This window comes from Lissotriton helveticus, chromosome 5_1 (genome assembly GCF_964261635.1).
Source record: "Lissotriton helveticus chromosome 5_1, aLisHel1.1, whole genome shotgun sequence".
Classification (NCBI taxonomy): Eukaryota; Metazoa; Chordata; class Amphibia; order Caudata; family Salamandridae; genus Lissotriton; species Lissotriton helveticus.
Window position 1 is genome coordinate 1,763,850,146 of NC_136065.1, and position 14,277 is coordinate 1,763,864,422.

Consider the following 14,277-nt stretch of genomic DNA (forward strand, 5'->3'; position numbering starts at 1 on the left):
AAATCCCTCCACAACACCGGACCCCAATACCTCAACAAAAGAATCTCCTTCTACGCACCCAAGAGAAACCTCCGCTCCTCCGACCTTGCCCTGACCGAAATCCCTTGTATCCGCAGAGCCAGAACGGGAGGAAGAGGCTTCTCCTACATCCCTGCCAAGATCTGGAACAAACTCCCCCTCAGAGTCAGATGAACCCCCACACTGCAAGCATTCAGGAAGAGTCTCAAGACCTGGCTCTTCTGATTAGACGGAGCTGTTCGAATCCCCCCTGCCCCCAGCGCCGTGAGACCCTCACGAGTGAGTAGTGCGCTTCACAAATCCCTGATTGATTGATTGGATCTAATAAAAAACCTTTTCTTGTAGATATTGATGTTGTCACCTTGGAAGTTGCAAATGTTTTCAAAAGTTAGTCAAGTTCGTGTGCTGCGAGATACTAAAACAGTGCCTATTTTATCATGCCTAAAGGGGTTTTATGGTAGATTCTATATATAATTTGTGCAATGCACGTCTGCCAATGGAATGGCCTCATAGCAGTGTGGACTTTCTCCAAAGTGCAAGGTGTCCTGTTGCACATTTCCCTGGAGCCCCGAGGCAATTAGACCCGGTTCTAAGATTGATGGCTCCTTTCTTCAGATTGTCTGCGTGCGCTCTGCTTCTGATAGCATTGAGCATCCGCCAGCACAGTGCTGGCAGCAACCAAAATATGTCCTCTATTAGGCACAGGCACTTGTATGAAGTTAAAAATTGTAACCAGGCGGTAGGCTCAAATGACACTGAGCAATATCACACTACGAACAATGGGCCTCATTTATGAGGCTATGCGTCACTTTTACGCCGCTGGTGCGTCACTTTTTGTGACGCACCAGTGGCGTAAAAAATATGCCTTGTTTTGCCATATTTACAAAGTGACGCATCTAGGTAGATGCGTCACTTTGTAAACCCCTGCACCACATTATACCCGCGCCAGGTATAATGTATGCAAGGGGGGTATTGACGCAAGAAAGGGTCGTAGAAGTGACGCAGTGAAATCTAGGACACAAATGCGTCAATTTCTTACGCCTGCCTCACAGCAGGCGTAAGACTGACGCAGGCCCTTACATATGGGGCTTGCCCCATGTGAAAGGATACATTGCTGGAGTTGCGTCACTTTTGTGACACACTCCAGCAATGTGTCACTTTTGTGCCATACAGATACGTCCGAAATACTGACGTATTTGTAACTCCTTGCGCAATGATGCGTCATACTGTAAATATGACGCATCATTGGTGTTGCAAGGAGGGCGCAGTGAAAAGTGACGCATCGCTGTTTTCACGCAGCAATGCGTCACTTTTCATAAATGAGGTCCCATGAGCAAATGATAAAGAGAATGATAAGTTCTCTAAATAATGGACACCAATAGAACATTACAGCCTCCTTCACTTCCAAATGTTCCTGTTATATTTCATCGTGTTAACTCCCATCTTGTTGAACTAGTATGGGGCAATATTTAAAAAATGGGATTCGGGGAGCATGAGGATGCAGGGTTCTGCTGGACAGACCTGTACCACTGATTCAAGCCCCCTCACTAATTGCTGGTCCTGCACAAACACCTGTGCCTTTGATTCAGTCTCTTCTTGCGGCAGTCGCTGCCATGGTGGCAAGTGAGGACACACATTCTAAAGCAGCATTAAGCATGAAAGTCAGCCATTCTGCTGGCGCACACATGGTTGCCCTTGCACCTGGTGCTGAGAAATACCTCAATGAAAGTATTAACAAATCTAACGTTTTTTTAATTACACAATAGCAAAGTTTTGGAGGAAAACACAGTGGCAGCTTTGCGTACTCCAACTCACTTTGCTGAGAGTGCACCTTTTTTTGGAAATGACCCTTAAAAAATGTAGCTCCCAAAACGGTGATCCTTCTACGGACTGAATGGGAACTGTAAGTTAGACGGGTAGGAAGGGATCCTCTCTGCGCATAGATTTATATGGTTCTTAGTTGTGGGTTCCCTGCGTGGCCCAAAGAAAGGTGGATTTTGTTTTTGTCAAAAAAAAAAAAAATTCTTATTAACAAAAAAAAACATTAAGCTCCTAATTGTCGAGACCCAAAAGTGAAACTGCCTCAAACAACAAGGAATATTTAGATAGAGTAGTGTGGAATATTAACTATTTATACCTCTGTTGGCTAGCAGAATGGCCATCACGCTACCTTGAAGGTTGTGTACATGTGTGAAAATTGATACACCTTAGCCATTCACCTTAAAATGTACAGCTAATGTTGTGTGTCATTTATTCCATTGGTAAAAAATGTATTAGGCCACCGCAAGTCACTTAGCCACTCACCTCCCGTCTGTATTAGGAACCCTTGTCTCTATCACCGTAAATATTTCGTCCAAACATGACTAGCAAGAAATTCGCTAAACCATGTTTTACTAATAATAAAAAATCAATGGATGCTAAGTCATTAATTACAAGTCTTCTTAAAAAGACTGCATGAATTGGTTTAGATGGAGATTGGGTTTTGGAATTGTATCCCCTTAAGCACTTTTAAATTCCTGAATAGAAAGTTAAACAATCATAGTGTTTCGAGTGAGTAAGGAAAGCACTACTTGGAAAAAAGCTTTTTTAGGTTCTTGTTCCAAATAAAATCTCAAGAAGCATTAGTCAATGAGGTCATAAAATAATGAATACATTGTTCTACTTTTATCTATGCACCATATGTTTCAAAGTTAATGGATAATTTTTCATCACGTTGATATCTTTCTTAGCAAGCTATTTTAATATCTTGTTTTATTCTTGTCTGTAATGTTATCATCCCTTTTTGTTAACTTTGACACAATTAATAACCTATGCTAATGTTAATGTCTTCTGCTCAGAGCATTTACTAGTGTTAATTGACTGCCTCATAATTATAGGTTCAAGCTAAAGGGTACCTTGAATAATGGACTAAAGGGGTCATTAATAGCTGTTAACACCTGGCAGTATGAGGACACTAAGGCTGTACCCCAGGTGCTACAACCCCGCATACTAAAGAACCTGCTAGTTTCACCTTCTCGCCTGAGACATTTTCTCACAGTGCATTCTAAATACTGTAGTTAATGCCTGCATTTTAAGCCTTCTTTAATAGCTGATTGTCATAATTTTGTACAGGTTTTTTAAGTCAAGTCTTAATGTTATGTCCCAAAGTATGAACATTAACAGGGATTTAGGCTTCATATGTGAGATGGAAAGGGAATGGACTAGGCGCCTGCAGTACATCTGATGACATTTAACAGTTTGGATATACTTTAAAAGGTTCTAAAATGTAAAGGATTTTACCTTCCCCTACTGTTTACCACCATAATGGTATGAGTTGTATCAGAATGACGCCCTTGTGACACGTAATGGGGTGTAAGAGCGACACAACTACTAAGTAAGATTTCTCAAGCCATGCACAGCTCCCGTTGCCTGTCCCTGCATGCCTTGATACATCTAGAGTAACGCAACAAAGTGCAAATCGCTGCCTTGCAATACCCTACCCCAGGGAGGCATTCCATGGGTGGATTGTGGGTGTTCCCACATATACACCCTTGGATTTTGATGCATTTCCAGATTGACCATTACTGTTATACCTGAGAATGCATCAAAATGTTACGCCTCCTCGGATGAGGTGTAACGAGGAGAAATATCTTTACTTCTCCTTGTTTAATCAACTTTCTATGTTTGTGCAGAAGGTGACCATTCCTGCACAAAAACAATCCTGCTTACAACGCAGGCACCTCAACACCATGATGCAAGGATGCCTGCATTTGCTCTAGGCAGCACATTGGACACCAGCACAAGGAAAAGGGAGGAATGCTCTGTATAATGTTACACAGTCATTTCTGCCCTTTCCTTATAATGCAGCGCAACAAGGTGGCTTTCTGTGCAATTTTCGATAAATGTGCCTCGTAGTTCTTAGCTAATTCATTGTTGTAAACAGTGTACTCCAGGGACAGTATCATAATGAGCTCCGCTGCCTCATCGCAGAAACAGAGCGCCTGTTTTTATGTTTCTGCGGTATGTAAAGTCAATTTATGTAACCCGCTTTTAGCAAAGCTCATGCATCAAAATAAAGCACTAATTCAGAGATATATGGGTAAAATGACATGACCTATATCACTACCAGTGCATAAAAATAGGTGCTCTGCACTCCAGCTGCGGAGCTTACCATGATATTTAGATTTAGATGTTTCTATGGAGTCCTGGTCCTCTCGAAAAGAAGCAATACAATACTTAAACATCTTAGTAGTAGGGATACTGGCTTTTTTCCTCAGAGCGGTTTCATATGCACCCATTTCTGCATACCGGCAGTGGGTTGACTCTCTTTCTTTTTCTCACACAGGGCTTCTTTGTGTCGGTGTTCTACTGCTTCCTCAACAGTGAGGTAAGGCCTTGATTGTGGTATTCCTAAAACGTTGATTTTATATTCTGGAATTTATAACAATGAACATGTAATAGGGAAGGACTAGTTGTCTAACTAGAGTAAATGTAAATAAATGTAAATGTGGGTGTACTTGTAAAGCGCACTGCGACTCCATGGAGTATCCTTGCGCTGAAGACCGCTGGGGAACCCGTCCTGGTTTTCCCTGTGAGATGGTCCCTTTCTGGGTATCTCCAAGGTGAAACGAGGCATCCCCGGCGTCTGTGGGGGGCCGTTGTAGAGATGAGGCAAGCTTAATGCCCAGAGTTGCCGAGTGTGTTCCCTGGTTAGAGTAGGCACCGAGGCGAGAATTATCGAGTTGGTTTTGACCCTGGTCCACGACCCTGCCGCGTCGGGAATTGAACCCTGGTCCCGGGCCGTTCTCTGCTTACGGGTCTGCCGCCTCTAACCAGTGAGCCACACCACTCCACTAGAGTATGGTTGTGTCTTGGACGCTCTTGTGCATGTTTGTGTGACTGACATTGGAGGGTATCATTGGTGTGTAGACCTGTATCTCATCAGGCTTCTTTTTATGCCTCAAGTCAGTTCTTATTGTTCCTTCATGTGAAGGTAAGTGTTTAAATTTAGTTACTCCAATGCTGCAGTGATCCCAGCAGTATTTTCTTTTAATGTAAACAATGGTTCAAACTTGTTGAAATTGATTCTTTTTTTACAGATTATCAGTGAGGATTTGATCAAAAGATGCTCCAGAGATTAGTGGTCCATGTATGAAGTTCTGTTTTATGCACAGTGGATCATTGGTGTCTTTGACCTCTATGGTCAAATTATGCAGGCAAATGGGGCACAGCACACCAGGGGTGGGCTCTGCTCCACCACTTATTTTCGCTGCCACTGTGACAGTAGCATAGCTGATGGCTTGAACAATGTTAAAGCCATCAACTTTGTTATTATCTCTTGCTTGCACACTGTGTATGTCATAAAGATAGATGCATGAAGCTGTAGCTCATCTTTATATGCCAAGTTTGCATAAAAGTGCAAGAAACGTTCCAAGGGTATGATTTTCCTTGTACTGGGGACAACATATGATATAGCAGTGACTCAGGAAAAGTCCTCTACAGTTCATGTCATTACTATCGTTACCTGACCTCGTACTTCTCCTGCAGCCTTCGGAATCCAGTTGAAGCGTGTCCTTTGTAGAGGTGCTTTGTTGGCAATATGGGGCACAGGAATGGCCTACAGTATCGGTTCATGTGGCCAGATGGTACTCAGGTTCCACCATCACCTTTCGAAGGAGATAATACTTCATGGTTGATTGGCTGTTTTCAGATCCCCTATAGGACCCGGGTCAAAATTACTTCTCAGTTTTCTCGTCTTGCTAAAGCGGTTGAGGGATCTTGCTGATGAATTTTTGAGGAGATTAATTTCAGATAGTTCATTTACCATTTGCCCAGTAACATTTGCATTTACAAGATATTTGAAAGGTTCTTCAGAAAAGACTGATTGGAATAATGGGAAGCAGGAAGATTGGGCAGGGTCAGCCTGCTTGAACTACACTGTAAAATTTCTGTTGTACTTTGGTGAGCTTGTCCCCCTTGCCTAAAAGGAAGTTGCAATTAGACGTTCCCATTTAGCATTGCAAATTTCTTTCGTTTCATTGTGATGGATCATATTGTTCAGCCGGAGCACAGTCAAAATATCTATTTTTAAAAATCGACCTAACTTAATATCAAGTTCTTAATATCAGGGGCACAGAATATCGAAGTCAAGAATATCGTTGACCAGAATATCAACCTTATGGTAAGTAATATCGTTTTCTTAATATCGAAGTAAGTAATATCAAAGTAAGTAATATCGATAGCAAAAATATAATTGTCAATAATATCGAATTTGTTTTTAGTGTTATGTATTTTATATGTATGTTTAACAGTTTTTTTAATGTATTTTCATAAATTGTTAAATAAATGTTCAATCATTACATTTGTAGAGCGCGCAACATACCCGTGAGGGTCTCAAGGTGCTTGGGGGGGCGGGGCTGCTACTGATCGAAAAGCCAGGTATTGAGAAGTCTCCTGAAGGCCAGTAGGTCCTTGGTCTGTCGTAGGTCGGTAGGGAGAGTGTTCCAAGTCTTGGCGGCGAGGTAGGAGAAGGATCTGCCACCGGCGGTGGATTTCCGGATGCGTGGAACTGTGACGAGGGTGAGGTTGGTGGAGTGGAGGCTGCGGGTGGGGGTGTAGAAGCTGAGTCGGTCGTTGAGGTATGCTGGTCCGGCGTTGTGTAGGGCTTTGTGTGCATGGATGAGCAGTTTAAAGGTGAGCCTCTTGTCGACGGGGAGCCAATGCTGGGAGCCCATGTTTAGAAATTAGTATTATTTTAAAGTAAATTTTGCATTTTAGTATAAGAGTGGGTTGTGGGTTTATAGGGGAATAGGCTGGGAAGTACTTTAATTATAATTAATTAATTATTATGTTGTTATTTATTGTTATTGATTATTCATTATTTGTTAATTAATTATTAATTGGTAATACATTTTTATTAATTGGTTAATTTATAATGATATGAATTATAATAAATTAATTATGAATTTGTATTTATAGTTAGGTAATTAATGTATTGTTAATTAATTATTAATTGGTAATTAATTTTTATTAAGTGGTTAATTCATACTTAAATTAATTGTGTGTTTTTTTATGTGTAGTGGGTTGTGGGTTTATAGGGGAATAGGGTGGGAAGTAATTGAATTAAATTAAAGAATGAATATGTTTCTATTTATTGTTATTGAATATTAATTTGTTGTTAATTAATTTTTCTTTGTTAAATAATGTTTATTAATTGATTAATTGATCGTTACATTAGTTGTGTTTTTATGTGTGTTGTGTTGTGTGTTAAAGGGGGAATAGTGTGGGAAGTAATTAAATATTAAGTAAATATTAATTTAATTTCACTGGTATTTATTAATAATTGTTTTGTTATTTAATTATTGATATGTTAACCCCTACGCTATTCTACATTTTCCCCACTGTTACACTCACTGGAGTTGGAATAGTAATTTTAACCCCTACGCTATCCAACACTTTCCCTACTGTTACACTCACTGGAGTGGAAATAGTCATTTCTACCCCTACGCTATCCAACACTTTCCCTACTGTTGCACTCACTGAAGTGGGAATAGTATGTTTTACCCCTACGCTGTCCAACACTTTCCCTACTGTTGCACTCACTGGAGTGGGAATAGTAATTTTTACCCCCACGCTGTCTAACACTTTCTGCACTGTTGCACTCCCTGGAGTGGGAATAGTCATTTTAACCCCTACAATATCCAACATTTTTGACTACTGTTGCACTGTTTGGAGTTGGAATATTAATTTTATGCCCTCAGCTATCTAACATTTTTTGTAATATTTTAACTAATTTAGTATATAATAAATTAAAAAATTTAAAAAATATTTTTACTTTTTTAAATATATTTATTTAATTTGTATTTGTATTATTGTTTTATGTGTATAGATGTATTTATAATTCATAAGATTTGTTTCAACAATTAATAAGTAATTAGAAGCATTATTAAAACATATTAATAAGTAAGTACACATATTATATATCATTGAATTGAGTTCATAAGTTATCCATGAAATAACATTATGTTGAATAGATTGGAAAGCCCATCCAGGGTGACATGTGTTTATTAACATTTGTGTTAATTTACATTTATGTTTAAGATGTGACTGATGTTTTTTATGCTTTTATTCACTGATTTACATGTTTAGAAATGGCTGACACCTTTTCTGAAGTAAGTTTGGTGTCCTTTGTTTATGTTACCAGTACTGTTGTATTTAAACTTGCCCCATGGCGGCGCCGGCCACTATTGACAAAGGCGGCAGCCGAAACGTGTCTGGTCATGTATGTTTCAATCCCAATAAAATCTGGGAGTTAAAGCGTTCCTGTGAGTGCTGGGTCATTTCTGTGCCGCGAGCTTGGGATCTGGTAGATCCACGTGGTGTCCGTCACCACGCTAGAGAAGCACCCGATCGCGAGTGCAAGGGAATTAAGACGTACAAGTGAGCACAGCATTATATATTATATGTATATGTTTAATATATTTTTAAATTATATGCATATTATTTTTAATTTTTAAACATTTGAAAATATTTGTAACTATGTTTATTTTAATTATATGTATTATTTACTCTATTTTACATTCTTTTGTTTACTTAAAAAAAAACTATATTTTTAACAATGGTATTTTTGACAGCAATATTTTTTTCCGATATTTTTGTACTTACCATATTTTAGATAGGATGTTGATATTCTTGATTTTGATATTCTTGCTGCGATATTTCTGTAGGTCGATATTCTGACCTTCGATATTTTGTCAGTGATTCACCCAGCCAGGTGCCTACTGCACAATTTCTCCCATGGTGGTGTTCACATTGACCTCAAGTTTGCATTCCATTGTATTTTTGATTTAATATATCCCGTTGTCTCGGAATTAAATTGTGCAGGAAGCAAAACATTACTAATTGGAGAAGGTGGTCATTCCCCTTTGTTGGTGTTATTTTTTAAGACTTGTAGTGGTGAAAATTAATCAAATGTACTAGGATTTACTCTATAATGAAGCTGGTTTCTGATAAGATGTAGTTTCTGGTGGTTTGTCTTCAAATCTATTGCTCACAGTTTTTAAGCCCCATATTATTTACCTCTCTTGGTGAATTCAAGCACCAGAATGTGTTCTGAAGTACTTGATATTTGTGGGAAAATATCATGCTGTCTGTGGTATTTACCCAGCTGTTTACCTTCACTACCCTTTTTTTGCTGAACATGTTTTTGTTGACTTTAGAACTCTGCACACTTTACTTCTGCTATCCAGTGTTAAACTGCTTGTGAACTCCCTTCCAAAAATGGTGAAATTGGTATACACCTGATGTGATTATTTAATCCCTTGTGTTAGAAATTGGGTCTTTAGTTGGCAGTGGTTTGCACTCTATCCAAGTAAGGTAAGGGAGTCACAAAGCTAAGATAACCCCTGCTCACCCCCCTTGGTAGCTTGGCTCGCGCAGTCAGTAGAATGTACAGCGCTTTATACACTTCAGAGTGGTGCATTGGCTGCCAATAGAAAGAGACGGGATGTGCCATATGGACCTTAGAGAAGTGCCCATTCTCAGATGTGGGCGCTTTCAAGGTTTTGCCCATGATCTGTAATGCCTGCCACAGTAGGTCAGTGAAACACTGGTGGGGGTGGTGCCAGTTGCTGGAAATACAACACAAGGCAACTAGGCACTGCCCCTGAATTCACATCAGGCTAGTCACTACTAGGGTTATAACACTAACAGACTCCGAATAGGGTGATCATGTTGTGACAGTCAAGACACGTGATATGATGGTACGGCCTCTGAGGCCGCGGTCTGGACTGAATGATTCATTGCATTCAGTTGCTGAGCAGATTGTAGATGCAGGCTGTTAACCGTATATTGTTAGTCTGTCAAATTAAACTTACAGAGACCAGAATTTCAGTGTGTGGGTCTCATCAGTGCAGCACAGCAGCACTTGCTGCGCTGCTTTTCTTCAATCCATCTCCTGAGTACTCTGGTCTGTCACAGTCACACTCTCCCAGCCAGCTTGTGCCTCGCAGCGTGTTGCAGCAGGTGGGGTCAAGGCGCTAATAATGCGTGACTATTCATTTTAAAGCAGTGATGCGGATCACCACATTAAAATGTGTTCATGTAACCCCTGTTGCGTGGTACTTGACAGGGCTGTTGTGGCTCTCTATAGAGGTAGATGCTGCCTAGAAGTGTCAAGCTGTAAACAATCACATTGTTTGATTCAATGAGAAAAAACACACAAAGCACAACAGTAAAACACCTTCCTGGCTGTGCTTCAATAGCACATGATGAAGGTTTGAAAACAGTCATTAATTGCACTTTTAACTATGTAATCAGGGCCAGCTTTAGCGCTGGTGGCGTCCGGTGCGATAATGTTGGTTGGCGCCCCCAAATGACCACCTCCATCACGGGTTTCTTCCACCCCACATTTTAACAGTGCCCAAGTCTCCATAACCCCTCTCTCTCACGTGCATTTAATAAGTTTGTCATGTATTCCTATAGGTTCTGAATCGATCCCCCTATTCCTGACCCTATTTTGGTTAAACTAACTATCAAGTTAACTAACAGTCAGCCCATGAGGCAAGAACAGCCCCCATGACGCAGATACCGTTATCTGACGCAGTCACACTACGGCACAGGAACGTGTTATCTGATTAGGTCATAACGCTTGAGATCTAATTAGACAAGCGACATTCCTCCAGCCCCTGATAAGGCATACAACGTTCTCATAACAAATCAAACCTATGACAACCTGGAAAATACCGTGCGGCCATTGTTTTGATTTCACAGAGAACTTTAGTAAAGAATGTGCTAACGAGCAAGTCGTATGACATCTTTATTGACGTATCTATGTCCATCCTTACGTCAATCTCGGTACCTTTAAGGTATAAATATTGCCGATCTTGCCCTATGCAAACACACGCGTGGTGACAAGACGGAGCAGCCATCCTTGCCGAAGCCGAGAGCAGAAGCAGACCCCGCTGGCGCAGCCCCGCCTTCCTGACGCGCTGAGAGACGCGCTGCTATCTCAAGCCGAGAGACCCAGCACCGGCGCTTCTGGGCAGCCCTCGCAGGCAGCCTGGAATATCGAGAGCAGAGAAAGAGATACCATTCCTCATTCATCCTAAATTCCAGGTACAGAACTGAATAACCCCTCACAGAGAATTCTTTAGTTATTCACTTGGCAAAAACAAACTTAACTTAAACTGTAACTTTCTATTCCCGCCCACGCATTAGACTTAGGTCAGGTACACGGGGTAGGCGTATTTAGAAACACCAGTTGAGTACGTTTAGTCAAATGTATATGTGTATGTAAATATATTTTAATCATTTTAAACATCATATGGCTCAGAAACCATATCAATGTTTTTACAGTATTATTTTATACTATTGCTTTTAATGTATGCACTTTACTTAACTATAAGTATTGCAATAATATCGATCCATTTCTCATGTATGAGAAAAGAGACTGATCAATAAATAACACCTTTTATTGAATACGCCCGTCTCTTCCTTTTCTCTACATTCTGATGAGACTACGAATGCACGTACTGACTGAGTAAAATAATTGCCTTGTGCTCACACGACTCTTGAGATTGACTCTTGATTAGGGGAGAGCAAAGTTGTCATGTTCTATGGTTGTCAGAAACTAAATCCCTTCTTGTCTAATCAGGGAAGTTAATTCCTCCTTGAACATTCGAGAAAGTTTCTAGCGAACTCTGAGCTACGCTGGCAAACCCAAAAATTAAGTCTAGTATCGACAGTAGTAGACCTAGTTAACGTCTGGCCTAGGCCTTTACTGCTGTAGGTATTATTCCAATGCGCAGAGCCTATTGGGAAGATAGGAACTACACTACATGGCGCCCAACGCGTTTGGAAAGGGCGATAAAACTAACGTAAGACATTTAGAGTAACTCAGTCGTGCTTTCTCACTCAGACCCCTTTTCCCAAATACTCCAAAGACGTCTGGAGTGGGTAAAAGGTTATATCCTCCAAAACCTCGCAGGAGGGAACTCCTATGTATGGTTCTTGGTATAGTCAACGTTGAAGGATACACTGATCCAAAATATTGTGCATCTAATCTCTGTTTCCATAAAGAAACCTGATCTGCAAACAGCTATAATACCATCCGGTCAGTAAAATGACTGAAAGTGATGATGAAAGAGAGGCAGTTAGATTAGCAACTGAACTCGCAGATGCTGATGCTACCATGCAAGCAGCAGACCCGAATATAACACTCATTCCGGTCATTAAAAGGAGATCTATAACCTTAAAACTTATAGAAAATGGACTGACACCTAGAGGTGGCACAGTCATATTCGTAATTGAGGCACACGAATATCGGCAGACAGAGGTATACTATTCATGGATACATTTTCCAGCAGCTAATGCTGTAACAAAGTACTTCCACTATTACAAAGTAGAGGAACCTCCTGAAATGTACACTCCTTTCGAGGAGGTGGAAGTACCACTCAAATTCCAAGAGCATTTGCTCTTATTTGATGGCGCCCTAAAACATAACAATCACATTACAAGGCTCGGTCCTTTAGGAAGACCAGGAGCAACGTGGCCGGTCTTAGCCGGATACACACCACATCCAGACATCGATAGGATGCCTGCAGCTGAGCTGTTAATACAGCTAAAACAATTACTAAAAATTCACAGACAATTAGTTCAGTATGTAATGCGGAGTTCAACAATTCAGCCAGCGATTAAACTTCCACAGCTGACCCCTCACCAGGGGAACACAAATAAAATCACACCACAGAACATCCAATCCTGCCTAGGTAAAGTTCCGGCAAAACGGGAACAGATACCATTCTGGTTGGCACAGAAAATTACCCAAATAGAGGCGGTGTTTCCTGACACCACCCCATTAGAAAAACACAGGATTCTGACTATATGTCTCCCAATGGGAATCGCACCACACATAGAGGACTGCGACACTTGGGGTACAGTCTTTGCTTCTATCTACACAAAAACGCACGGTGTTCCATCCATATCGGTGATACCAGATGTGCTAAAACAAATTCAAGATGAATACGGTCCAGAACATGCTTTAACTCTTGGTATGAAATTACTAAAAGACTTCAAGCAGGTCTCGGCTATATTATTAGCCAATATAAAAGGTGAAGCAGCAAACGTGGCGATCCGCCAAAGGTTAAAAGAGACAGATATAGCAGACCAACCAGCTGAAATTGCCAGAATCATAGAAAAATCTTATGAGGAACTAGGTAGAGATAGTTTAGGTGGAATACCAGTAAAACCGCAACTGACTGAAAGTCCAGAAAAAATATTTTTTAATAATAATTCACCAAAAAAGAACTGGGATGGAAACAAACAATCCAATCCTAAAGAAAAGAAATTCCAGTCCCGAGGGAGGTCTCCTAGGCGAAGAGAAAAATCTCCAAACAGAAGACAAAGGTCACCGCAGAGTGACCCCTCTGGGAATAGATATAACCTTAGAAATAGGGATAATATTAAAAAACCTGATAGATATCAAGACATTGATATACGTCCCTCTCAATCTTTTCAGAATTCCTCGCAGAAATCGGAAAGAAGAGGACGATCAGAACAAAGAGACGAGCACGCCAAGTCCAAAGACAAGGAACCTGCTCAGCTAAAAAAGAAATTACAATTTCCAAAAAAGAAGGTAGCCAGTATAAAGGTAGTTAACAATGCCGAGAATACTGAGGACACAACTGAAAAACGGAGAGTGGGCTCAGACAATGCTAGACAGCGCAGCAGAGGTGAGCATAGCTCGCAAAGTCCTTATGAATCATCTGGAGACAGTGGACACGAATGAATATCTTCAAGTGGAAACTGCAGACACCAGAGTTAGCAAGCCCCACAAGATATACGAGATAACATTACGTATAGAGGGAGATAAGACTAGGAAAATAAGGGGACTATTTTGGGATAATCTCTCCAAGGGCTATGATATCCTTCTAGCTGAAATGGCCACCAGAGTTTGTCAGGGAGTGCCCTCATGGCGAAGAAGTAATTATGCCTGCCTTCTCGAATCAAATCCCGATTCATAAAAAATACACACTTGCTAGAAAGTGGGCAGTGGCCTTAGCACCTGCTTTATATAAAAATCATGTAGGATGGGATGAGGATTCTCCTCCTCACAAAATCCAGTTAAAATCACAACCTACTGCACAAAGGCAGTACCCAATTAAGCAAGAAGCTAAAAAACAGGTAAATTAAATACTGGATCAGCTAGAATACCAGGGGGTGATTGAAACTTGCACCTCACAAATGAACAACCCTTTGTTTCCGGTCTCCAAACCAGACAAT

At 40.7% G+C, this 14,277-nt stretch overlaps 1 protein-coding gene across 1 annotated transcript in view; it reads left to right on the top strand.

The window, feature by feature from the left end:
* The window catches only part of CRHR1 (corticotropin releasing hormone receptor 1), a 2,033,077-nt gene that overhangs the window by 1,905,334 nt on the left and 113,466 nt on the right, over window positions 1-14,277 (top strand). The window contains exon 12 of the mRNA XM_078645030.1: window positions 4,343-4,384. Within this exon, the coding sequence (XP_078501156.1) occupies window positions 4,343-4,384 (42 nt within the window). The remainder of the gene's footprint in view (window positions 1-4,342; window positions 4,385-14,277) is intronic.